At 49.2% G+C, this 26,716-nt stretch overlaps 1 protein-coding gene across 1 annotated transcript in view; it reads right to left on the bottom strand.

Moving 5' to 3' along the window:
* Nrg2 (neuregulin 2) overlaps positions 1-26,716 on the bottom strand; it is a 199,703-nt gene that overhangs the window by 15,197 nt on the left and 157,790 nt on the right. Inside the window, exons 2-4 of the mRNA XM_013020307.1 lie at positions 21,183-21,354; positions 14,151-14,269; positions 5,959-6,079 (exon numbers count right to left, since the gene is read on the bottom strand). Of these exons, the coding sequence (XP_012875761.1) occupies positions 5,959-6,079; positions 14,151-14,269; positions 21,183-21,354 (412 nt within the window). The remainder of the gene's footprint in view (positions 1-5,958; positions 6,080-14,150; positions 14,270-21,182; positions 21,355-26,716) is intronic.

Below are 26,716 nucleotides of genomic sequence, written 5' to 3'. Positions count from 1 at the left end.
CAGTTTCTCCAAACATCTCTGTCCGAAGAATCCGTTTGGACATCTGGAGAAGGAAAAGGGGAAAAATCACAGAACAAACTGGCATCATCCGCGAGGCTAAGGTTAGAAATCAAAGTGCACTGTGATGAATGAGAAAAACCAAGTCAGGCACTTGGGGGGGGGCGGTCACACTTGTAGCTGAAGGGGCTGGAGTTGGGGCTGGGTGGAGGGCTCTGAAATCTCCTTCCAAATCTCTCTAACAGATGTGGCTCCGTGGGTGGTGGGCAGGTGGGTTAGGGTGGGGAGGAGGATGATTTAGGGAAGTGGGGGTGGGGAGGGTGAGAGGTTATTGCCTAGTTGTCCTGCTGGTTGTGGAGCTTTCCTTCTTACTTGCCTGGTGCCCTGTGAAGCCACGCTGTAGCCCCTTGGCAGTCAGTCCTAAGGGTTCCCAAGTTCTTGGGAACCGCTCCTGGGCCCTGAAGGATTCTCTCCGGCCCTGGGCAGGTTTTTCTCCTCCATGGAGTAGTCCCCAGAAAGCTCAGAGCACAGAGCTCTGCTAAGCTGTTCCCACCACTGGGTATCCATGACAAAAGTGACCTAAGAGGTGTTGAATCTGTTCTCTTAAAGAAGGTTCTGTGGCCAAATAAGTTTAGAGAATCCTTTCCCAGTGTTCTTATAAAGCTACAGTCTACTTTAGCATAGGAAGGGTTAGGAAAAGTTTTAGAAAGAAGTAGCAGAAAGTTCTAGTATGCTCCAAACTTATTTGACCATGGAAGACGTTCTTTTTGTAGAACACACTTTGGGAGAAGCTACCTAGAGCCACAGAGGTTGGAAAATCTTAGTAAGACAAGGGGAGCTGGAGAGGAGGTGGAATTGCCAGCGTCTCAAAGCTGCCTTCCTGATGCCAGGAACGGGAGGAGGTTGGAGCAGACTCACTAGGGTGCCCTCCCTGAAGCCTGTTCTTCACCAAAGGCATGCTGGTAGCCAGCCTTGGCATGCCTGCCTTTTCTCCATGACCTGCTCTTCCATGGCAGCCTGGCTCTGCCCTGCATCTATTCTTCCATCTTGCCTTCCCTGAAGCTCTTGGGTAACACCCACTCCCTTCTCCCTGACCTTGCCCCTACCCCCACGGTACAGCTCCTTCTGTTCTCAGGCTGCCACAGCTCCCTTCCAACAAGTCTGTCTTTCAGATTTCTGGACATGTCCAGCCTTGTACTCTCTTCAGAATTCCCTCCCCCTGGCTGAAGTTGGTTATTTAAGCTTATGGACTAGGCTGGACCCTTCCCTGTGTTTCCCTATTCAGAGACTGGTTTATGTTGCCTTGGTCTGCTCATCCTTAGGAAGTCAGGTAAACCCATCATCACAATGCCCTCAAAACAGGCTATGGCTCAACTCAAACTTAAACTTCCTCAAAAGCTTAAGCAAGCATACACTACTTCTTATATCCAATAGTCAATCCATCAGCTCCTTGGGCTTAGAGTGGGCAGTGACAATTGGCTGTAATAGATTCTCATGAGAAGCCTACAGCCTCACATCTAGAGAAGTGGGGAACAGGAGTGTGTGTGTGGGCAGAGACCTAGAGTTTCTGTAGCTCAGATGGCATCTCTGAGGAGGACGTTGTCACTTAGGTGGTGGGATATGCATTTAGATGAGCCAGGCCAGGGGTGGGCACAGATGGCTGGAAAGTGGTGGGTCTGGGTAGGGTGGTGTGTGCTTATCCTGTTGCACAGGGAGACCTGGAGGAGTAAATCCCCATTCACATCCTTTGCAGATCCCTGGATCTTGTCCCTAATCCTTTCAGCCCAGAAAGATGGAGGCTGCCCAAGAGTTTCAGCCAGGCTCAGTTCTTCCTCAGTTCAAGGACACTGATCTAGGGCAAGGGTTCTAGAGAGGGCAAAGTGAGTTTTTAAACAGAAGTACCTTTGGAGGATAAAGACCCATGAAGTTGCCAAAAAGGACTCTTGGACTTCACGAAGGAACAAGAAAGAAATTGATTTGTCTGTGTCCAAAGTCTGAGAGTGCTCTTAGAGTCAGGGAAACCAGTGTATGTGTATATATATGCCATTGTGGGTGCGTGCACGTGTGTGTGTGTGTGTGTGTGTGTGTGTGTGTGTGTGTGTGCATGTGAGAGAATGGGGAGAATGCAGGGGCAGGAAGGGACAGAAGGGGAATTTATTCCTTCCCATTACTGACAAGCAGGGCTGCTGTGCCGTAACTTTTGCAGACCAGTAACAGCTAAATACCTCCCTGCATGCCTGGTCCCACACCCTGCCTATACTCTGATTGCTAAGATCTGTCATGGCCACTGGGCCACACAACTCCGGCATGGTCTACAACGTGAATGTGCCCCCTGGAATGGTGTGACCTTCTGGTGCTAGCCTTGTGCCTGTCTTTGAGGGTGTGCCCATACCCCAACAAAGTGAAGTCCTGGGGGAGGGGTGTAGTAAGGGATGAGGAAGACTGATAGCTCATCTGTTCTTGGGGAGGGGGGTGGCACCAGTGTCTTCAGGGGCTCTCAGACACTCCTGTTCCTTTCCTTGACCTTGCTTGTTGAGGTGGGGGCTTCCCTAGCGGAGGCTCTGGGTGTGGGGCTGGGCTTACAGCCTAGTTAACCTGCTTCCAAGACTAGGGGAGCAGGGTCCAGAAAGCATCCACCTATCAATGAGATGGAGCACTAGGTGTGGCTGGCTGGTGGCTGTCAGTTCCCACTCAGATAGGGACCAACCCTCTGATGTTCAGGGCCATCAGGGACAGAAGGAGCGGTAGGTAGCAGTCCTTCCCAGCCCTTCCGGAAGTCATCAGCTGTGACTCTGGGCAGGTCTGTACCTGGGGCTGGAGAAGAGCAGGGGTAAGAGCGGGACATTGAGGAGAGCCCATGGGCTACATCTGGGGGAACAGATAGGTCAGGACCTCTGTTGTCCCCTTTTCCCACCTGCCTCCTGGGCCTCAGTTTCTCCTTTTGGTAGCCTGGGGATAATGCCATGTGTGCTGCCCTCACCTGGAGGAGGAAGGATGAAGAATGAAGGTGTGCCCCAGGCACCAGAGGGAGTGAGGGTCTTGGAGTTCATGAAGGGCAGGTGGAGATGGGGCGAGGATGAGCAAGCAGATGGGGTGGGATGGGGGAGTTGCCTGAACATGAGTGGCTGGGGAAGCAGAGGGATGGGGGATGGGCTGATGGAAGAGGAAAGCATGCCACTGGTATGTGCACAGGGCTGGAAAGAGAGTCTTGTTCTGTCATCATCCCCTGAACCAGTCCCCAAGAGTCACGCACCAACCGTGCTCAACAAACACACGGAGAGAAGAGGAGAAAGCAGCAAGAGGAAGTGTGGAGGCCCCTGTCTAGCCCAGATAGAGACAATCACCTGGATTTGGCCCCCTCCCCATTTTCAAATCCCCTTAAGTTGTCTCTCTTTTTTTCTTTTTCAAAAAAAACCAAACAAACAAAATTCAGTATCAGTGACACGGTTTCTTTTGGCACTGAATTCCAGAAGAAAAAAAAAAAAGAAAAAGAAAAAGAAAAAGAGTTACGGAGTGCGCCTGCTTTTCCAACACTCCCTGCAGGGCCCTGAACCAATACACAACAACAAGTGTAAGAAAACCAGGAAGGAAAACTGATTTTTATCGAAACTGGAATGAAACTGACCAGTGTAGTTTCATTATCCAAGCTAAGCGGAAATGCAAAAAAATCAAAATAAAAAGTAAACAAACAGCACAAATGGTAAGACGTGAGTTCCGTTTCCTAAGTTCTTTCCTTTTTTTTTTTATTCCATTCAGGTGTCATCAGGAACCCCAAGAGGCCTACCCCCCTTCCCTCCCAGATCACCCACCCCCAGAATGGCCGCTGGGCTCTGCCCGGCCTCCCTCCCCCCTGCCCTTCTCCAGCACAGCGTCAAGGACCGCAGTCCCGCCAGGGTTGACCTTCTCCCCTGCAGGCTGACAGAGGGAGTTAGGGATGTGGGTTCCAGGAGCCCTGACTGGGGGCTGATCCAAGGGGCAAAGATGGGGAGGGGGTACCTAGTCACATTCTAAACAGGAAAGCCCAGTTGCTCTGGTGGGGAGGGGAGAGAGGGAACCCACCATGTTCATAAGGGCTCAGGCTCCTCCCTCTGTCCTCTGCTTCAGCAGGGCAGGCTCCCAAGCTCAAGGAATGCAGCCATGTTGGCAGGTTCCTTTGGAGGCCCATATAGCTCATCCCTCCCTTTGCCACAGTGGACCTGACACTGGAGGACTCCTCCTCATCCCGTCCTGGGAACCAAACCTTCCCTGCCCGGAGCCAGGGCTGATTTCAAAGACAATGCTGAATCTTTATGAAGGCCAGGGAAGAGGAAGGGCCTGTTGTGAAGGACAAGGAAAGGGGGAGTGGGGTCGGGCCATCCCTATGAGGAATTCTAGGACCCTCCTGAGTCTGTTCCAAAGAGCTCAGAGCATTTCAAGGCTGTAACACTGATGTGGCTGCCTGGTAGATGCAGAAAGTGGGAAGAATGAGAATGGAGGGCGGACCCAAAACTTCCCTGGAGGACAGGATGTTGCTTTTGGGACTGTTCCCTGAGGTTTAGGAGGGGAAGAGAGTGGGAAGGGGTGACAGCAGGTGAAGGGTGTGACTAGGGAGGAAGCCAGCAAGGAGGCCAGCCGGGGCCAGAGCCACAGCCCTTGCCTGGCAGTGCAGTCAAGCTACCTTACATTGGGTCACCAGCTTTGTGGCCTCCTCACTAGGTGGAGGGGACTTTAAAAGTGCTGGCTTCCTTGCCAGGCCTATGTTTCTAGAAAAGGCTGGAGCCAGGGATGGGGGTACAGATGTGGTCTGACAGGCCAGAGGCAGGAGAGCCAGAAGTATGAGTCTGCTTTGTCTAGGTGGAAGTCATCTCCCTTTCTCTGAATCACCATGAATACTGGGCTGGCCTTTGACCAGATGCCATGGGAATGGGACATCTTTGGCACCTTGCCAGGGCCCTAGGCCCCTTTTTCATTCCTCCCTAAGATCTAGACAGAGCCTGTACTCCTTTGCCAAGCTCCCATCACCATCCCCACACACTCACCAGAAAATCTGCCCAGAAGACTCTGGGGGCTCAACAGATTGGTCTGGGTCTTAATACATCCTCCTGACCTAACTTACTCCCACCTTCCCTATTTGCTAGAGGGAGCTGGTGCTTCTGAGCTCCTTGGAGTTCCTGCTGGGGCTACCTTGACTCCTCCAATGGGCCACACCCAGAATGGTGCCCTTAGGGGGTCCCCATACCCCAGAGAGAGGGACTAGGTTTACAGGGGCATAGGCAGCACCCAGACCATTCTTGGACATTGGGAGCCTTCACGGCAGGAAGAACAACAAGATCTGAGGTGAGCACTAGGTTCTGGGCAGACACTTCCTGTACCCTCCAAACTTCAGGAGTGGGAGCCTCAGTTGCCAAGGGCTCTGGAGCCTGTGCCCTACCTGAGCTTGCCAGGCCCCTCACTGCTGGGGACATGTTCTTCCAGAACAAATATGGAGAGTTGCTGAGAGATGGGGAAGGAGGAGGAGGAAGAGAAGAGGAGAGAGAGAGAGTGAGAAAGAGAGAGAGAGAGACAGGCAGACAGACAGACAGATAGACAGACAGACAGACAGATGGACAGAGAGATACAGTGAGAGAGAGAGACAGGGAGAGAGACAGAGAGAGAAAGAGAAAGAGAGAGAGAGAGAGAGAGAGAGAACTAGCCCAATGCCTAGATTGGCATTCCATATCCCTAAGGGGTGTTGGTAAGAGGTAGACATCAGAAGACAAAGTGGTAGGGGTCTAGGAAACTGGGACTGGAGGAATCTCTTTGCCCCTTAGAGCTTTTATCTTCTATTTCAGAAAGGTCTAGGAAGTGGGCAAACTTCCCTGTCTACCCCTTTGGGGCCCCTTCCCAGTGGCTTGAAGCCTGTTCTTCCTAGAGCCCTCCACACCTGCCCCAGCTTCTCCTCCCCTGCTCTTGGCCCTGTGCCCGCCCCCAGTGGTCACTTACTTGCAGGACAGCTGGTTGATACCCTCGATGTAGTAGCACACGCCTCCATTGACACAATAGGACTTGGCTGTCTCGTTGCACTTCCGGGCGTGCCCGGACCAGGATGACAGGGTGGTGCTCACTGGAGGTACGAGAGACACGTGCTAGTGACCCACTGAGACCACCTCTGGGCCCCAGGAATCACATCTTCCATGACCCTTCATGTTCATCTCAAAGCTGGAAGATCTCAGATCCTGCAGGACTTGCCTGGGGAGGGAAGGTCTGTGGGTCCCTCTTGGTTGACCACAGGGAAATGAACAGCCACTAGCAGCTCTGACCATCTGCCCATTATTATTATTAGCCTGGACCTACACTCTTGGCAAACCTCTAAAAGCCTTGGCACACCTCTAAAATTCTGCTTTACTGGAAGTGACTAGAATCAGAGTTACCTCTGCCTGGTCCCTCCTGCCTTGCTGGGGGTTCATAGCAGGTAGGCCAGATGCTGATGTTTAGTGTGGGAAGTTAGGCAGAGAGGAGCACCTGCATCCATCTGTATTTTGAGTTCTCATGGTGGACTTGTGTGTGTGTGTGTGTGTGTGTAGCTGGAAGGGAACGAGGACTTCAGAGGGGTAGTACCTTTAACATACTGTGATTTTCTAATATCTCAAAGATGTTAGGGAACACTAGTTTCTGCTCTCCTCCCTTTACTCCAGGGTTGGGCTGGAATGCTATCAAAGTCACCAGGCTTTGCAGGATCTCTTCTAATGTCCCCTCATGCCAGGTAGCCTCCACCTTCCCAATCTTATCGGCTATTGTCTCTAGCCTGGGACAGCACAAGCTATAAATCATGGGTTTCCAGTTGGTGGGAAAGAAACAGGACTGGGGACAAGCTCAGAGAAGGGGGCAGCTGGGATATGAAACAGAGTGAGAGAGAGTCTAAGCCTAGGTGCTTGGGCAGCTAACTCAAGACTACATAGCTTATTGATCAGACTCATTTGAAAAACCAAACAAATGAAAAGCCTTGCTCCCCCATCAGGGGGCAGCATCCAGATAGCTGATGTGGAGGGAAGATTCTTACCCAGAAGGTCAGTTTTCATCCATAAGAGGATGCCCTTTGCTGTGTATCCAGACTGGGCCTTCAAAAAGGAATCCCTGCCTTCTCCCCACCTCCTAACTCCCAGGGGCTCTGAGGGTGGCCTTCAGACAGATGCGGCCCATCTCACTTTGGTGGAGCCTATCTCCTTAGGAAAATGAGTATCTATCTACTCTCCCTTCAGTAATGGGGAGGAGGTGGGAGGAGAAGGAAGGAACAGAGTAGGCACTCGGTGCCCTCAGTGTTTAGACATGTAGGGAGACGGATGGAGCGTGGGAGACTGGGAGTGTACACACAGCTCTGCCTCTGTATATGTCTGAGGAGCTCACTGATAAAACCCTCGTGGGCAGGGCCAGTTCCCAGCCTCCTCTGCACCCCATGCCTGCTGCTGAGTTGGCATCTGGAGCCCCGCCCCCATGTCTCCAAGCAGGAGGCTCCTCCAAGCCTCCACCACAAACCCAGCTGGGACCCACATGCTGGCCTGGGAGAGGAGGCTGCTTGCTGCTGGTCTCTGCACCCCCACCCCACCCCTTTCTGGGTCAGTGAGACCCAGGAAACCAAGAAAGGGACAAAGTTATATATATGCCTGCAAGTTATGAAGTCTCTGGCTAGATCCTAGAGGTTGTCTTGCCCTTTACTTCCCCTGGGAAGGAGGAGAGAGCAAAGAGAAGTGTGAAGGCCTGTCCAGAGTCACTATGTGTTGTGACAAGGTCTCCTGACTCCTAGTTGTGCATTCTTGTCAGCTACCCAATCTCTTGAGAAAGAACACGTCAGCAGCACCAAGGCTTGACATGAGCAGATGAATGCCAACAGCATGTGGACCACAGCCTGGGACCTCCTGTGGGCCTGGGCCAACCCAGAGAAATCTCAGCCTGGACCTTTGTGGCTCCCTTTACAATCATGGTGGAAGAGGCTACCCGCTGTGGTGCCCATATTGGGATTCTACCCACGTTGGTTAAGCAGTGCACATCAGTGAGGAGGCTGGCATGGTTGAGACCATAGTGGCACATTTGGGCTTGCCACACGTATGTGTGCTCACCGAGGCAGGGTGGGCAGGGCGGGGAGGAGGAGGCAGGGGACAAGTGAAGAAAGAGAGAGACTGAAGACTCTCCTTCCCTTTGGCTGTAGTACAGTGAGTCTGGGCTGCTAATACCACAGCAGCATGAGAATGAGGCCAGGGGCTCAGAAAGGCCAGCCTTCTATATCCTTCCAGCCCAGATCTGCAGGGAAATTTGCACAGGCAGAGGGGTGTTCACACCATGATATCATGCATGTGGGTCCAAAAACAATCTGTCTACACCTCCTTGTCAGCAGGTCTGTATTTCTTCACTATGTTCCCTGTGTTTGGAGAAGCAGGGTGGCACAGATCCTAAGTGCAGGGTCTGACTATGCCTTTGAACTTTCCATTCATAGGGCTCATAGCTACTCCAAACCCAACATGTCCAAAACATGGCTCCAAGTCATCTACCCTAACCATTGTCTTCTCCAGTCTTTCCTATGCCAGTGGCCACATGGAACCTGCCAAAGTCCCAGAGGGCATCGCTTGTTTCTCCTCAATTCCATTGTCATCTATCTCCAAGGGTTGCTACTGGTACCCTAAGAGACTTCAGCCACATCTACTTCCTCTCCTGGTCCAGGTCATGGTGGTCTCTTCCTTGGGTGATGATAGAAGCCTCCTTAAAGTCTTCCTGTGCTGACTTGTGTTTCTACTCTGACCTTTTGGATTGACAGCTGCTAGAGAAGTCTTTAGATATGTGAATTAGGTCAGTTCTTTCCTAGAGCAAAGTGCTCTCCCTTGGCTTCCCAACTCCTCTCCAGGTCTCCTCACCTTCCCTCATTCTCTCCTCTCCTCCCTTGCAGTATGTTACAGTCAGCTCGGCTTCTCCGGAAGCCTAGAGTCTTGCATAGTATATTCCAAATAACAATGCCTTACAGCAGCCTCCTCCAGCTGCTCCAGTGGATCACACCCCTCCCTTATGCCTGCTCTTCACCTACATACCGTGCTTGTCATGCGTATTCTAACCTAAAATGACTACATGTGTTATAATAGCTCCCTGCTAGAAGTAAGTCCCCTTAGTGGGCCACATCTGTCATGTCTCACTGAACTCCAAAGTCTTAGCAGAAGGCCTGGAAAATGGTTGCCTGAGCAAATAAATATTTGGTTCTTCAGGGAAAAAGTGTCTTCTGCTGCCATCCCAGGACTAGTCTGGTGACTTTGGCTGATGGTGATATCTCTTCTATAGGGTAAAACATTGTCTCCTATTTTATGTAAGTATTCTTGTTAGAGTGTTAGGAACCTGAAAAGAAACTCACAATGAGATAATACTTTACATCTGCTAGAATGGCTAAATAATAATAATAATAACACTAAAAGGATACTAATAACTGTTGGTGAGAGTGTGAAGAAATCAGAGGGCTTGTACATTGCTGGTGGGACTATAAAATGGTGCAGCTACATTGGAAAATACCCAGGTGGTTCTTGAAAAAATAAACATGGGTTGAGAATATGGCTGTGTGGTAGAGTGCTTGTCTAGCATTCATGAAACTCTGGGTTCAATTCCTTGGTACCATATAAACAAAAAATGAACTGATTTTAAAAATAATAGAAACATAGAACTACCATATTTCTACTCCTAGTTACATCTCCAAGAGATTGAGAAGCGATGTGCATACAAAACTTCTATATAGGGGCTGGGAAGGTGGCTCAGTGGTAGAGCGCATGCCTTGCATGCCAGAGGCCCTGGGTTCTATTCCTCAGCACCACATAAGCAAAAAGAAAAAAGCCGGAAGTGGCGCTGTGGCTCAAGTGGTAGAGCGCTAGCCTTGAGCTGAAGAGCTGAGGGACAGCGCCCAGGCCCAAAGTTCAGGCCCCATGACCGGACCCAAAAAAAAAAACCAAAAAAAAAACAAAAAAACTTCTATATAAATGTTCACAGCAGCATTATTCATAATAGCCAAAATGGAGCAACAAATGGCCCACTAACCCAAACTGAGAAATGATTAAGTAATATATGGTACATTCATTTGAGGGAATATTATTTTGCCATCAGAAGGAATGATGGATGCTTGTAGCAGGAGATGCAGGAGCTCCTGCTATAGAAGATACCTGCTACAAATGGATAAGCCTTAAAAACATGTTAAGTAAAAGAATCCAGCCACATACTGCATGACTGTTTTTATATAGAATTTCTACTATAAGTAAATTCCCAGGAGGAGAAAGATTAGTTGTTATTAGGGGCTGGAGAGAAGGGGTAACGGGAGGGACTGCTAATTCATGTGGGGCTTCTTTTTGAGGGGATGAAAATGTTCTGGGATTAGTGGTGATCACAAAACTTAATGACTAAACTAAAATCCACTGACGCATATGTTCAAATGGTGAATCCTATGGTATGTAAATTATATCTGAACTTAATTACAAATGTTAATTGATCAGGGCCTTGGTGAGTAGGAATGGAGCAAGATGGGCTCTGAGCAGGTGCTGCACAGCTGAGCTGCCTACTGCTGTAGTTGATTTTTCTCTCTTGCCCACGGGCAAAAACCTCTACTTTTTTCAAGGCCTAGATCCTCAGTTTCCTGCTTCCTTACGGCTCTGTCTCCTGGGCAGAATCCCTTTTGCCTTTGGTATGTGTGCCTTCCTGCTTCTGTCTATTAGGAGAGGCAGTTATTTTCAAAATTCTATTTGTGGGACTTTGCTGGGGAGGGGGCAAGACTCTGACTCCCCAGGGCTCAGAGCAGGGTCACACTGAAAAAGGTTTGCGGTGTGTGTGTGTGAATTCATGTGTGCGCCCATGTGAATGCAGATTATGTTCACCCAGGTGGCCTTTTAAATCCCTGACTAGGGGACAGGCTTGGAGGACTCTCTGGGACTTCTAAGGTCCTGTGACATTTCAGGGCAAACCTGCCTGTCCTCTGCCTGGTGCTTGGGATATCCCTGTGTGGCCAGCCACCTCAGCCACGCCACTGATTTTGCTAATGCAGAAGTGGGTCAGACTAAGCCAACTGTTTTATTACAAGCTCCACAAACTTTTGGGCTCCTCCTTCTAGGCAAGGCAGGGAGACTGGAGGCTTCTTGTGAGCTGCAGTGTGATGACAGCCAGGAAGGCCTGCTCTGATGTGGAGGACCAGACACCCCTCAAATTCAGTGGGAGCTACTGGAGAGCTGGGTGATACCACTAGAGCAGCTGGCTGCTCCTTGACCCTCCCCCCTCTCCCATGGCCCTGGCTCCCCTGAGGCCTGGGCGGGCCATACCAACCCACCTAGGGATGAGTCAGAGGGGGTAGGCCCAGATGCCCGCTGCCCGCCCTCCGCCCCCTCCTCAGGGTGTGGTTGCTGCAGGTCTCCTGGTTTCTGAAGGTAAACAAGGAACTCAGGCATCTCAGCCTGGGAAAATATCACCAGGAGGGGCTTTCTGATTTCCTGTCTCCTTTTTGGTCCATTTCTCACATCAGAAGTAGGTTCTTGCCTGCCATGGGCTTAAGAGGACACAGAAGAGTCATAGACTCGTGGTGTGTGTGTGTGTGTGTGTGTGTGTGTGTATACATATATATGTGTGTGTTGGTGAGGCATACAGGATGTAGCCTCAACATTGAACTCAGAATCCCAGAATTTTAGGGAAAGGGGCCTAAGATCATAGCTCAGCCTATGAGGGGAATACTGAAGGTCAGGGAGATGGAATGAGGTGGAATTGCATGACCTACAGTGGAGCCTAGACTATATCACTGAAATCTTTCCACTAGCTTGTCAGCTACTCTCCTGTCGGGCTGCAGAAGCAAGAGGCAAGGAGCCCTATGGGTAGCTAGGATTCCAGCCAAAAGTTCTCCTGTCTGGCTCCTAAGCTGATCAGAACCTGGCTTGCTGCTGCCTGAGTGAGCTGTGTATGGGATGGGACTGAAGCTTATCCCATGGGCCTGTGGTCCTAAGCTCTGTATGGCAGAAAGGGAACAGTTTGGCTTTCTGGGTGGCAACCATCTTCCCCTACTAATAGGCTCCTGTAGGAATGTTTCTCCATGTAGTTCCAGTAGGTCATGGCTTAGGGATCTCTGTCTTGCAGGAGCTCCTCTACTTACAGACAAGCTGGCAAAGATGGCACTCCACCCTTCTAAGCACTTACAGGGGCAGGTGGGTACATAACCTTAGCAGGATCCTCAGTTTCTATCCTTATGACTAGATGGATGGTTACGGAGTAGAAGTAGCAGGCTGGGGTGACATGACCCTGGAGCTGTCTAAGCCATAACTTCTTCTCCTTTGCCCCTGGTCTCCCAAATGGGAGAAGCTGCTTCATGGGAGAAAAGAACCAGTCCAGCACACAGTGGGGAAAATTGCCCTGATCTATGCTCTCGTTATTGAATTGTCATGACTAGTGCCACTCTGACCTCTGGACTTGTAAGTTTTGTGTTCTTGTCATTTCTTGACTAATATAAAAGGATCTCCAGATCCATGATGGATCAGAGAGCATCTGCCAACCAGGACAAAGGTGGCAGGTGCTAGATCCCAGGATCATCTCACTTTTTCAGCCTTGCAGCAGGTAGAAAGATCCAGATATGCCTTCCGTATCATGCCCAGGAAGAGCAGGTAGTAACAAGGGCTTGGAGCTAGGATTATAGGCGTGAGCAATAGGCTCATCATCTCTCTGAGCCTCTTATAACTTATAAAATACATTCTGATTCTGGATAGGTATTCATGAGCTTATGCAGAGTCTGGCACAACAAATAATAGCTAGGGTCACAACTCCCAGGGAGAGGCATTGGCTCTGTGCCCCCCACTTTTGAGGCTTACTATCTACTGGATTGGTCAGACCCACAGAGAAAGTTCCGCAACAGCATGAAGTTGAAAATAATCTAAGGCTGGAAGTCAAGCGATGCCACCAGACTATGGTAGGCCAAGGAGTGGCCCCAGACGAGGGTAGGAGGTGAGTGGCATTGTGATGCGCTGAGTAGTGAGAGAGAGAGGAAGAATAAGGATGGGGTAACAAGGGGAGCAAATGCAGTTTGGGCCACAGTGGTGAGAACCAAGTCCTCGTCCTGTGGCTCCACAGCATGGGCATGCCTGGACTAATGGTGTAGGCTTGGCCAGATGAATGTGCTTTCAAAGGCCATTCCTTAGATATGTGAGTGAGTAGGGTTGAAACCTGAGCCAGGGATACCCTTGAGATGGAGTTGGAATGGAAGGGATAAGTGTGAGAAAAATCCAGAAAGACTAACCAGAACATCAAGGCCCAGACTGACATAATGGCAAGGTAGCCCAAGGAGCCCAGAGAGCTGTGGAGATGGTCCCTTGCCAGTTCAAGAGCAGCAGGGTCTGGGCTGACTGTTCAGCCGAGGGTCACGGGGCAGGAATGTTCTCTTTTAGATAGTGTTGGCTTTGGGAGTATGGCCAGGCTGTCGGGTGGAAATCCAGGCAGGTGATGACAGACATAGGATTAGATTCTGATGGGGGCAGGACTGAAAGTGAATCTGGGTACCTCGGTAAATGGTGTGTTCCATCTGTGGGTGCTGGGAGGAGAAGGATCGGAGGTATATGTAGGGTACGGGGATGAGTGAAGGGATACTGCCTGGGGACGGGCAGCTTTGGCACAGAAGAGAGGCGAAAGGATGTTGCTAGTCTTAGTGTACAAGTCTTCAAGGGAGGAGGACCAGTGGGGAAGTCTGATATCCCTAAGCAGGGGCTGCCCCAGCTCCCACCCTTCACCCCAACCCTGTCCGTGCCACAGGCCGGTGCTCAGGTGCCCTGCAATGCAGCAGACAGCTCTCACCCGCCCCAGGCCTGTCTCTCCCCCAGCCCTGCTCCTGGCGGCCCAGCCTTCCATAATTGCCTTCTAAAAATATCCTTCCCTCCACCCCCACCTCTTGATTTCAAAATATTTAGTTTTCAGGGTATTTAAAATGAGAGCTGGCGGCTCTTCCAGGCCCAGATAACAAAGCTAAACATTTATGCTTCGACTGCATTTCTCTGAATTGGCTGAGATCTGGGGCCTGATATGGCAGCCGCAGGAGGGAGGAGAGTTGACTGCAAGATGGATCATGTGCCGGCCTCTCTCCATGGGGCTGGGGTAACCGGTCCACCCTGCCCCCCCAATCCCCCCCCCCCCAGGACCAATCCCTTCCTTAAGGGGCCACCTACCGCTGTTGACATGGAGCCGGCCTCGGACAGTGTCCTTCCCCAGAATGTTCTCAGCCTCGCACACATACTCCCCAGCGTCTTCCACTTTCACCTTGTTGAACTGTAGCCGTGAGTTCTTTCTGGTTAGGGAGGGGAGAGAGTGGGAGAGGCATGAGCCAGGACCACGTGGCTACTCAGCGCTAATCAGCCACTCACCTCTCCCCACAGAGCCAAATGGCTGTGCAGGTGGGATGGGAAAGAGATTCTCTTTGCTGGGGTTCAGGTAGAATATGGTGAGCTGTGGAGCTGGAGGGAGACTTAGGTCTTTAGGCTAGCACAGGGTGGGGCCGATGGCTGCACACATGTTCTAAATCTATGAATGTTCACATCTCTCCTTTCCTAGGGCTGAGCTTTCTTTCTCACATTTTTCTAAGGAAGGAATAGCAGGTCCCTTAAGAAGTCACGTGTCCACATCCTTCATTCCAGCTGTCTCTGCTTTCCTTAGAGGTTGTGGCTTATTACTCTGGAAATAACCTATATTCGGTGTTATGGTTTGAATGTGTCTCCCAAAGCTCATTGATCTCCACTGAAATAGTGTTGGGGGGGGGTGGGCTCTATATGCAAGATGTTTTGGTCATGACAGTTCCAATTCCATGAATGGATTAATGTTATCACTAGAGTCATTATTGGGTTTGTTGTTCTGAACCCCCCCCTTCACTCTCTTTCATGCAAGTGTGCATGCATATGCACACCCCTTCTAGCTCCCCCTCCTGCTCTCTTACTCTCTTATTATGTGATGCCTTCTTCCATGCTATGATGCAGCAATGCAGCAAAAGGTCCAAACCAGATGTCGCTCCTTGATCTCGAACTTCCCACTCTCTACAGACGGAGAACTCATGCACTCCCATTATTTATAAATAACCCGGTTCATGTACTCTGTTATAAGAGCAAAGAACGGCACAAACATCCAAGTACTTGGGACAGCCATTGTTCTATCAGGTTCAGGTAGCAACTTGTGGCTCTCCCCTCAGCTCTGCTACCAAGGGGGCACTCTGTGACCTCTCCAAGGGGTTTTATTCATTCAACAGATGTTTCCTGAGTACCTTCTGTGTGAGGAGCAGGAGGTGTGCATAAAAAGATCCTGATTGGATCCTCAGGGCCAATATGGGTTCTCTCTTTTTCCAAATGGGAAAATTGAGTTCCTGCAGGGTTCCTGGCTTGCCCAAGGACACTTAGTTGTAGTCGGTGAGGACATGGGCTGTCCTTGGGGATTTGAAGCTGGGGCTAGCTTCTTCTTCATCTAGTCCCTACAGGTTGAGAGTTGTAGATCAGGCCTGGGCAGGACAGAATCCCCCAAGTGCTGTGACTGTAGGGCACCTGGCCCTGCTTCCTTTCTTCTTTCTGAAGTCCTGGACAGACTATTCCTTCCTTTTCATAGCTTCCACGCACTTACCTCAGGTGCCTAGACTCTGCAAAGGGTTGTTTGTCACTCCAACCTTCCCTCTGCCCAGTGTTCTCTACAATCAGCAAGAGCCTTATATGAAGCCCAGGATCTGGCCTGGCATTTACTGGGGAAGAAGCATGGAAATGTCTTTTCATGTTGTAAGATTTCTCTTTTCAGTAAGGAGTTTAAAAACCAGTTTCCTGACTAGGCACAGTGGGAGAAGGGGTGATTTTTAGCAGAATTGTCAGGGTCCTGAGTCCCAAGGGGCTGTTGGCATAAGGAGGACAGGGGTGGTGAAGGAAGAGGTTGGACCAGGATTGAGGAAATGCAAACTAGACCACCATCCCTACTGGTGGCTTTATGCTTTATGAACCTCTCTCTTGGACTGGCCTCTGCCCCGACCCCTTCACCCCAACCCCTCCCTAAAAGAAGAGTTGTAATTATTGTGTCCATAGATCATCTTGCTTTTGTGATGTCCTCACTAATATGACAGCTGCTTGACTATTCCATACCCTTTCTGGCTCAAGCTGGTCTCTCTCCTTGGCCTGGTGCCTTCCCACAACTCTCCTCTGTCAATTAAAGTTTGTTCCCTTCATTAAGCAGAGCCCTGGAGGCCCCTCTGACGGAGACAGCATCTCCTTCCCTGCTGTAGCCTAATTAGATGCCACAAAGCCAGCTTCTCTGTGCACTGTGTGAACAGGGCAGGAAATCACCCGAGGGTCACAGGGCTCGTGTGTGTGTGTGTGTGTGTGTGTGTGTGTGTGTGTGTGTGTGTGAGAGAGAGAGAGAGAGAGAGAGAGAGACATAGAGCCAGACTCTCCTTTCAGTTACAGCTACATTCAAAGTTATCATACGCAACAGGACAAGTCTGAGTAAGGCATACAGAATATCAGAAAGGCAAAGCTGGAATTTGAAGGAAGGGCTCCTATATGAAGGTCTTCTAGACCTGGGCCTCTAAGGGAGTACCCCTTCATGGAGGAATAAAAAGAAGTGATAAAGTCCCTGCCAAGTGCAAGAGTTGGCCAGTGTGTGTGTGTGTGTGTGTGTGTGTGTGTGTGTGTGTGTATGTGTTTCACTTAAAGCTAGTGCTCTACAACTTGAGCCACAGATCCATTTCTGGCTTGTTGTTGATTGATTAGAGATAATATTCTCATAGATTTTTCCTGCACAGCCTGGCCTCAAACTGTGAGTTTTAGATTTTAGCCTCCTGAATAGCTAGGATTACAGGTGTGATAGCAGTGCTCAGCTTGACAAAGGTCTTATGGATCTAACTGAGGTAAGTTCAGAGACATCAAGGCTCTGGGGTGTAGCTGAGGAAGGGCCCAGTAGGTTTCTCCATTCTCAAAGTTACTGTCCCACTTTTTCTAGCTCCAGCTGGAATCCCTAGTGATCTGAGCCTCTTTTGTAACTTCCCAGCGGGCATGATGCTGGGCTCCTGGTACCCCATCACTGGGTGACCCAGCTCTGCCCTGTGAAGGGTGCTGTCCCCACCTTCTCCAGCTGCTTCTCTGCTTGCAGCAACGGGATCTAGGCGGCCACACAGTTTCCTCCCTGATCTGTCTCCTGAGGGGCCTGTCCTAGCCTGCCCCTCATAAATAAGGGAACATACGGTTCTTCAGGGGAGGGCTTGTGCCCAGGGCTCTGGGGGTAGCAGTTTACTCCTGGCACAGGAAGTCCTGAGTAAGAAACCACAGTGTGTTGGAAGTGACGCTGTGGCTCAAGTGGTAGAGAACTAGCCTTGAGCTGAAGAACTGGGGGACAGTGCCCAGGCCCAGAATTCAACCAACTATCCAACCAACAAAGCAAACAAACAAAAAAAACAAACCTACAGTGTGGTGGGCATGTGACCGCTAGCACCCTTCAGGGGTGTGTGTGTGTGTGTGTGTGTGTGTGTGTGTGTGTGTGTGTGTGACTCTGCAGGCCAACAGAGAGTCCAAGACCAAGGGCAACTTGGGCAGACAGAGCATGAAGGGGGCCATGGCGCATGCTGCATGGTAGGCAGGGAGGTCAGAGAAGGGTTGGCCAGAAAAGAAGCTTCTGGCCCGGGCCCCAGTGCTCAGAGAGTATGTTCTTACCATATAGACATCCTCACCATGGCCCATTCCTCCACCACTAGCAAGTTACTGCTGGAACCTAGGGGCAGGATAGGAAGGACAAGGAGATCTCTGCAAGCAGGGCTCTGATTGGTAGGTAGGTAGGTACCAGAGACTCATTTCAGACTAAGACTCACCACCCATGTCCTTTGTCTGGACTGGGCTACTTATTGGTCAGGTGAAACTGAAGCTTAAGCAGAAAGTACGTTGTTCAGAAGTCTGGACAATGTATAGGGCCTCCTGCCTAGCCTCTCTGTAACCTTGTACCCAGGACATGAGGGCTAGCCCTGCAAAATTTTTTATCAATTCCATACTGGCAGTGGCTCTCTTCTCTGCTAGGCCTTCAGGGGAGAAGAGGGTGGATGGGAGAAGAGAGTAACTTTTGAAGCTCTTAGGAGTAATAGATCTACTAACAGTACCATAAAGCTATGTCTAACTTATTATTGGAGGGGCAAGAGTGGTCTAGAGGGCTTGGCCTGGTGTTCACCCAAGCCTTGGAAGGTTTTGCCAGAGACAAATGGGATAAGCTACCCAGGGTAGGGAACAGCTTGGGCTCAAGTCCAAGGTCATGAAGAGGAAGATGAGGGGTCAGGCAAGCAGCAGGGTTAGGGAACAGCAGGGCACTGATCTATATCCCAAGAAGAGTTGGATGAGCCCAAAAGGTTGTGCCAGGTAGGTTTTGTAGATCAGTCAGGTAAGGAATGAATGATCACATGTGTCCATGTTAGAAATCATCCCAGGCTACAGGCATAGCCCGAATAGTAGAGACTTCACTAGTATGTGTGGGGCCCTGGGTTCAATGCCCAGTACTGAAATATAAACAGACAACCAAGCAATCCAGGAGTGATGGCATATGCCTACAATCCAGCTACCCTCGCGGCAGAAGCAGAGGCAGAGGCAAAAGGAATTCAAGTGAGAGGCTAGCTGAGAACAGTTGAGATCTTCAAGTGAATTTGAAAATCTTAACTTGTGAGACCCTATGGCTCTGGTGAGGCTAAAAATAATGGAAGAGCTGAGGCCAGGGCTCAAGCAAGAAGTCCTAGGTTCAATCCCCTGTACCACAGAGAAGGAAATCAGCCTCTGCAGGTACTTCTGGGGGTCAGTGGACCTCCAGAATTATAAAAACTGGGTGTAAAAGGCCACTTTTCTGAAGAAACAGTCAGAATGTCACCAGATTCCGTACTGGAAGCTGACCTAGAGACTTGGGAAGGTACTTGTCACAGTTGTTTTGTTCACGGATGTGTCCCAGCCTCTGGAACATAGTTGATACTCAATATGTAAAGGGTAGATAGAGCTATGAATTCACAAAAGAAGCTGATTCCTAGAAAGATGGCCAAGAGTGGGACAGTGGAGGGGGGAGGTCAAGGAAGAAACACGCAGAGCAAGAACGGTGCGTTCTGCCAGAGCTATGGTGTTACCTGAAGAGATGGCATGGGGAGGGTAGTGCCACTCCTTTTGGGGTCAGGGACAGGTGCTGGGAGCAGGGAGGCTGGGGACAAGAGGAGGGAGATAGTAGGGAGAGGCAATGTCAGGAGTTTGGCTTGGGGCATTTTGAATCCCAAAAGCTTGTCTCTGGACTGGTGACTGGCACTCAGCTGGTAGCATACATCTGGACCTAAGGTGACAAAGTCATTAAATCAGCCAAGAAGGAAAGTGTTCTGGATAAAAGTGGCAAGAGCAATGTTGCCAGGGGCTGGACTTGGTGGCTCAATAGTGGAGTATCTGCCTAGCAAAATGTGGAGATCTGGAGTTCAAACTCCAGCGCTACCAGAAAGTTAAAGAAAAAAAAAAGAATGAGTTTGCTGAGATGAACAGGCTTAAGTTAGCAGCCAAATGATGGAGTTGGGGGGGGGGTGCCAGGGCTCTAGGAGAGGGATGTATATATGTGTGCCAGGAAGTGGGAGGTGAGTGTGGTGGGGATGGGAGGGTGTGTGTAGGTTGCTTGGGAATATTTGGACAGCAAGGGTAAATTTCTCTCCTGGCTTCTTGGTTTTGGAAGTAGTGGAGAGGTCATTTTCTAAGACAGAGAACAAGAGCCCCGTGAGCTCCAGCTCCAATAACCCATCACCCCTCCTTAGCCTGGAGCAGGTCTTCAAGGGGCAGCAGGAAGGTGGCCTCCTGTGAGCCAGGTGGGCAGCCTGAATTTTCTGCCAGTGTTATAGAATGGGAACACACGGGACTCTCCCCCCACTCTCTACCTTCTGACAGCTACAAACCTTTCATCGAGACCAAACCCTCCCTAAATTATTTTCTGCTTTTGCTGCATACAGAGGGGCTTAGTTCTGTCTTTTTTCCCCAAAGTCAGAGGCTAAGAGAATCAGAGCTAGTCTCTGACCTCCACACCTTCTTCCACGTAGTAAGGTGCAGAGGCAGGGCGTGCATATCAGACATACAGCCAGCAGGGGAGGCCTGTGTTGGCTCTCTTTCCATCACTTTCTGTTGTGAGGCAGACTGGAAATCCTCTAAAAGTGCCTTCATTTGCATTTTGGGGGGATGAAGAGAAAAAAATGACATACTAGAAGGTGTGGTTGCAAGTTACCCTAGGGGATGGGGGGCAGAAAAGTCAGGGTGCACTTACTCAGAGAGGGGTGCCACTTAGGCCCAAGGGTTGACAGAGCAAGGGCAGGTAGAATATCTGCTTAGCAGGCAGAGAGAGGTGGGGGGGGCACAGGGGCTGCTCTTGAACTCCTGGCTTCCCTGGTGCCTGAAGCCCCTGCCTGACCAAACCAAGATGGACATGTGGCCATTGTCCCAGCCTGGAGACTTAAGGGTCACTACCTAGGAGCACAGGTTCATGGTGAAAGGATATACTCAAGATGGGCACTGGTGGTTCACACTTGTAATCCTAGCTACTTAGGAGATGGAGGTCTAAGGATCTCAGAGGCTCAAAACCAGACCATGAGATTCTTCAATTAACCATCAAAAAGCCAGAAGTGGAGCTGTGGCTCAAGTGGTAGGGCAAAGACAGCCTTGAGCTAAGGGATAGTGCCTAGGGTCTGATAAGGGTCCCCCTTCCATACATACACTTACACACAATTCTCAAGTCATCGGAGGAAACTGTCCGAGGTACTGACTCCCCTAACACCAATCAAGCCTATGTTCCCTGTCCCTTTCGCGTGCTCTGTCAAGTGTCAACTCCAAAGGCGTTCTGGAGGCTGTGCCTTTTGCCAAAATTGGCAGTTGGAGGGGCTTCTAGCTACCAAATTAGGTCTTTTTGAGGGAAAGTTTTAGGGACAAGCAAGGACTTCGATTGGTAAAGCAGAGCTTGACAATCAATTGCCTCCAACCGTTTGAAGATGTGAATTGCTTAATTCTTGTCTATGGTCCTCAATGCCTGGAGCTCACATAACCAGTGGAAGCCAGGCAGCCAGGATGGGGTTGGCGTGGCAAGGAAGGGGAGGGTGGAGAAGTGTGGAGCCAGTTCCACATTGATTCTGGGGCACAGCCCTGTGCGCTGCCAGCTCAGGCCTCTCTTCCAAAGAGAGGGCTCTGGGTGAGATGGAGGACATCACTCACCTGCCATTGCCATACTTGATTCGAATGTCGCGGCTTCGATTCAGTTCCTTGCCATCCTTGAACCAACGGTAAGAAGGCTGGGGGTTCCCTGCTGCTGCCTCACACTTCAGCGATTGTTTCTCACCCACCTGTCCTGTCTGGCTCTTCATCTTCTTCAGCTTGGGCCGAGTGGCTGTGGGTACAAGGCAAGTGGATGAGTATGGCAGCGGTGCAGGTAGCATGGAGCAAACATGAACAACAGGGTCTCTGGTAGGCCCAGGAGTCACACTCCTGGTGACTTTTCTTTGTTTAATACAACCAGCATTTATAGAATCTGCAGCAAGATCAATGCACTGCTTATTTTTTTTTTGTACCTGGAATGGTACTTGGAGCTTTATAATAACTTGTGAATGTGTATGTGTGTGTGCGCGCGCGCGCGTGCGTGCATGTGCCAGTAATAGGGTTTGAACTCAGGGCCTGAGCAATGCCTCATGGGCTTTTTGCTCAAGGCTAGTGCTTTACTCCTTGGGCCACACCTCTACCTTCATATTTTTTGAGATAAGAATCTCATGGACTTTCCGGCCTGAGCTGTGATCCTCAGCTCTCATTCTCTTAGTAGCTAGGACCACAGGCATAAACCACTGGCTCCTGGTTACATTAACTTCTAAAACCTTCACAATAACCTGGTAAATTCACTGAGGTGTATAAATCCATTTTATCCATGGAGAGATTAAAGCTCAGAAGGTGAAGCTTCTTTCCTAAGGGGAAGTGATGAAACTGGAGTTCAAGTTCTTGCTCATGACCTCAATATTCCGGACTTAATTCTTGTCCCAAGTTCCTAGGCCTGTGCTGGATGCAGAGGAAATGGGAGGCCCAACATGGTGGACTGAGCTACCACTCCCAGAAAGTGCAGCCCAGCTGGAGAGCTGTAACCATGAATTACCATCATAGCACAGCTCATGGATGCCTGGCAATTTGGGAACCCAAAGGAGCCACCTTAGACCTAGGGTCACTCAGCTCAGAGCTAAAGGATGGGGCTAGAAGGGGTAGGAGATGTGCCAGGTAGCAGTTTAGGAAAATCACATATGGTCCAGAGCACCAAGTTGCCCAATGGGTGAGCCTAGCATGGCACAAAGCTGTGAGTCTCAAGCTAAGAGGCTTTCCCCATTTTTTTCTAGTCCTCGGGCTAGAACTCTGGGCCTGGGCACTGTTCCCGAGCTATTTTTGCTTAAGGCTAGCACTCTACCACTTGAGCCACAGTGCCACTTCTGGCTTTTTCTGTGATTTAATTGGCAACAAGAGACTAACAAACTTTCCTTCCTTAGATCTCAGCCCTCCGAGCTAGGATTACAGGCATGAGCCACGGATGCCTGCCTCATTTTCTATGTATATATTTTTGTAAGCACTATTCTGATTCCATTACCCAGGCTCCAACACACCTTGTGTTCCAACTCCTCACTCTTCTCTCCACCAATTAAAAAAAAAAGGAAAAGGAAGAGATCCGCTGCTGTGAGGAAGATGACGGCAAGTCAGGGTGAGCTGCTGAGGTACACACAGTTGACCCTAGTACTGCCCTTTATAGGTCACATAATGCTTTCATCCACACTCTCTTTTGGTCCTTGAACTCTGTGAGGCAAGTGTCACGCTCACATTGACTGCAAAAATGAGCCTCAGTGTTCAGAAACTTGACTGAAGCCATTTAACCAGGCAGCCGCAGGGCTGGGACCAAAGCCCAGATGTCTGGATTTGCAGAGTGTCCGACTGCATCCTGAGGACTGCTTTTACAACCACACCTCTCTCTGAATGCTGGAGCCCCTGTATACATCTTCCAGTAGCAGAAGGCAGGGTCTGCTGGGCCAAGGAGGAGCTAGGGGCTCTGGATCCTGTCTAAGCCATTGGTCCTTCTTTTGGTAGCCCAAAGACTGGCAGTGAGCTAGAAATGGCTCTGAAGGCCATTCAGGGTCTGGCTAGAGACAGAGGGATCCACTTTATACCCTGACAGTTGCTTGCAAGTAGGGAGGAGGGGAAGGGAAGTGCCAGGAACAGAGGGAGCATCACAAGAAAGTCTTATTTAAAAAGTTACGGTTTTATATGAAATAACTTCGTGTAGTTTAGAAAATTACAAAAAAATATAAATGAGTAGAAAGAAGTAAACAAAATCATGCATTATGTCAGTAGTCAGAAATCACACACACACACACACACACACACACACACACACACACACACACCATTTTTAAAATATAGCTGGGTGCTGGTGGCTCATGTCTGTAATCCCAGCTACTCAGGAGGCTGAAATCTGATGATCACAGTTTAAAGCCAATACTAGCAAGAAAGTCCATAAGACTCTTATTTTCAATAAAATAGTCAGAAAAAGCCAGAAGTGGTGCTGTGACCCAAGTGGTAGCAAAAGGAACTTAGGGACAGTGCTTAGGCTTTGAGTTCCACCCCCAGGACCAGAAAACAACAACAACAAAAACTGAAATGGGAACCAATAATATGTTTCTTTCATCTTCGTGTTAAATATTAATACCACAATTTTCCAAACTGAATTCTGTAAGACATGAGAATCTCAAGACATGAACATAGGTATTAGCAATGTAAAGGGTTTCCTGAGGAAATTGGTTTGAAGAACACGTAGATGAACACTATTAATGAAGAATCTACATTATGAAGATACCTAGATAAATGAATCTCTAAGTAAAGACTCTAAGAATTTTTTTAGAATGTTTAATAGCATTTCAGGTGCTATATGGAAGAAATTTTATAACATAACATATACATATATATAAATGCATTTCATATGTATGCATTTCATATATATATATATATATATATGTTAATAGGTAATATCTCCACATTGGTGGTTTAGCACTTCTAGGCAAGTGGTCTATGTCTGAGCCACTCTTCTAGCCCTTTTATGTATGAATTATTTCTGAGATAAAAATCTTGCTTTTTTTCCAGGGCTGGTGTCTGTGGTACGTGGGATGATAGAGGCGTGTTGCTATGTCTGAACTTCTGTTGAGATGGAGACTTGTAAATGATTTTTGCCCAAGCTGGCCTGGAACTACACCCCTCCGGAGTGGCTGAGATGAGAGGCATATGCCATTGTGCCCAGCTATCAGTTGAGAAGGGGGTCTCAGAACTGTGATCCTTCAGATATCAACTCCCTGAGTTAGGCTTATGAGTATGAGCCAGCATGCCCAGCTTCTCTCTAATTTTTGGGCACAGCCATTCTGTTGCATTCTAGAAGACAACAGGATTTAAAAAAAATCAGCTTCTTTACTATCCTTTCAGAGATCTTCTGGCACTCAGGCACATATTTTTCCAAAGGATCTTTTTTCATACTTGCATAATATTCCTGTGTAGGAGTATCATGATTTATGTAACTGATTGCGTTAGGAAGCATTCACTCTGGCTGCTGTTACAAACAATCCTAGGGGACCACTGTAGTATGGGTAGTCCGACTCTGGACGCAGACTGCACATGTTCAAATTCACATTTTGCAACTTGCTAGTTTGATTATCATCATGCCATGCACTTCATTCTTTTGTGCCTTCACTGATGCATCTGTGAAATACAGATGATAAATAATAGCTCCCGCCTGGTGGGATGAGGGCTGCAAGGATTATATGAGATGATGCATGTGAAGCCTGGCACCCAGAGAGTATTTAATAAAGGTTAGCTCTTATTATTATTATTATTATGATCCACAATTATTTCCTAAGGCAATCTTCTTCAAAGTGGAATCACAACGTCAAAGAGTGTCCAATCTTCGGAGCTTCGCATGCTGCCAAATTGCCCTCTGGAAAGGCTGCACCAACTCACACTCCCCCTTAGTGAATGACAGGACCTGTTTTTTCCACACCCTCACCATCAGTGAGGTGTTTATCATGTGTTTAATCTCTGCCAATTAGGTAGGCAAAAGATAACGTCTCTTTGTTGTTGTCATTTGCATTTTATTTGATTACTGGTGAGGCTGAACATTTCTCTTAAGTGTATTGGCCCATTGTATTTCTCCTTTGGAATTGCCTGTTCATGTCTGCAGTCTGTTTTTCTATTGAGTGCTCATCTTAGTGATTTGTAAGAGCTCTTTATAAATATGAAGGCTATTGACCTTTTGCTAGTATGTTTTCTTCTCCCAAGTTATTGGCTTCTCATAGTTTCAAATGCTGCTTGCTTGCTTCCTTCCTTCCTCTCTTCCTCCTTCCTTTCCCTCCCTTCCTTTCCTCCCTCCTTCCCCGACCCCTTCCACCTACTGCCCCACACAGCGAGGTTATATGTGGTTATATATGGAGGGCTGTGTGACTGGAGTCCTACCCCAGCACCCTTCCTGCACCTTCATCTGCTCTAGAGTCCCAGTAATGCCTTATCACCTTTCTCAGCCCAAGATGCTGGTGGTAATCACCAGGGAGCTCCAGAAGCTGGATAGGGACCTAAAATATAGCCATGAAGTTGTCAGACGTGTGGGTTTCAGACTCCTCAGGTTTTTTTTTTAAACTATGAAGTGCAGCAATGTGCATCTGTTATTAGTGTACACCCCGGTGACTGATGACAAATGGGATGCATCTGCACATCTGGCTTTGTTCTAAGGTTGGTGATCTACTGGACAGTCCACTGGTGACCTCCAGCTATTTCCCTTCTTTGTCTTGATAAATGCAGACACAGACAGCTCTTCTCAGGTTTCAGAACACTCGGTCTCCTCACTGGGGTATGTTGCTCTTTTCTTTCTCATTCTTCCTTCTCTTTCTTTCCTTTTTGTGGCAAGATTGGGTCTTGAGCTTGGTACCTGACACTTGAGTAATTGGCTGGCATTCTACCAACTGATCTGAGCCTCCAACCCCAGTGTTGCTCTTTTTTATGGTTCTAACACAGGGACCCTCCTGTATCCCTCACCATGGCCACTGGGCTCTCAGTGAACAGGGCTGGGGAATGCCTGTTGGGGGACAGCAGTGCTCATTCAGGAGGCCTGGCAACGGATGGCACACTGAGCCAGTAGCCTCTGCTTCATGGCTGTGGTGATGGGCTGGGCGTGTCCCCCACAGAGACAGCCAGCAAGTAAGTCTGTCACTCAGAAGGCCTGCGGCTGTCAGAGGATCTGGGGTCACAGTCATTCTCTTTCCTCACGGTAAAGAGGATCAAATTTCAGACCACAAGGAGCCCACCTTATCTAGCAGGAACGCTTAGCCACTTTAGATAGTTTGCCTTCCTAAAGGATCACTTGTTTGCCATTCATTTCTTTCCAGTGAATGAATAGATTCAACTACTACATGCCAGGCACAGTTTTTGAACTGAGTATAGAGAAATGAGCAGGACAGACAAGCATTCTGTTCTTTTGTAAGGCGCATAGACAATCAACAGGTAATCAACGAGGAAGACAAGGTAGTAATATACATTGGATAAATGCCCTAAGGTAGGAGTGAACTTGGTGAATTCATGGGCCAAAGGAGGACTATGTGGATAAAGGTGAGTGGAAGATGAGAGTGGGGCAAGAGAAGAGGCAAACAGACCCCAGATAGGGGGCTGTGAGAGCCAGGGTGAGAAGTCTGAATTAC

The sequence above is a fragment of the Dipodomys ordii genome, unplaced genomic scaffold, assembly GCF_000151885.1.
Source record: "Dipodomys ordii isolate 6190 unplaced genomic scaffold, Dord_2.0 Scaffold50, whole genome shotgun sequence".
Lineage (NCBI taxonomy): Eukaryota > Metazoa > Chordata > Mammalia > Rodentia > Heteromyidae > Dipodomys > Dipodomys ordii.
Note: the sequence above shows the minus strand (reverse complement) of the source record. Positions and strands in the feature narration are given on the sequence as shown.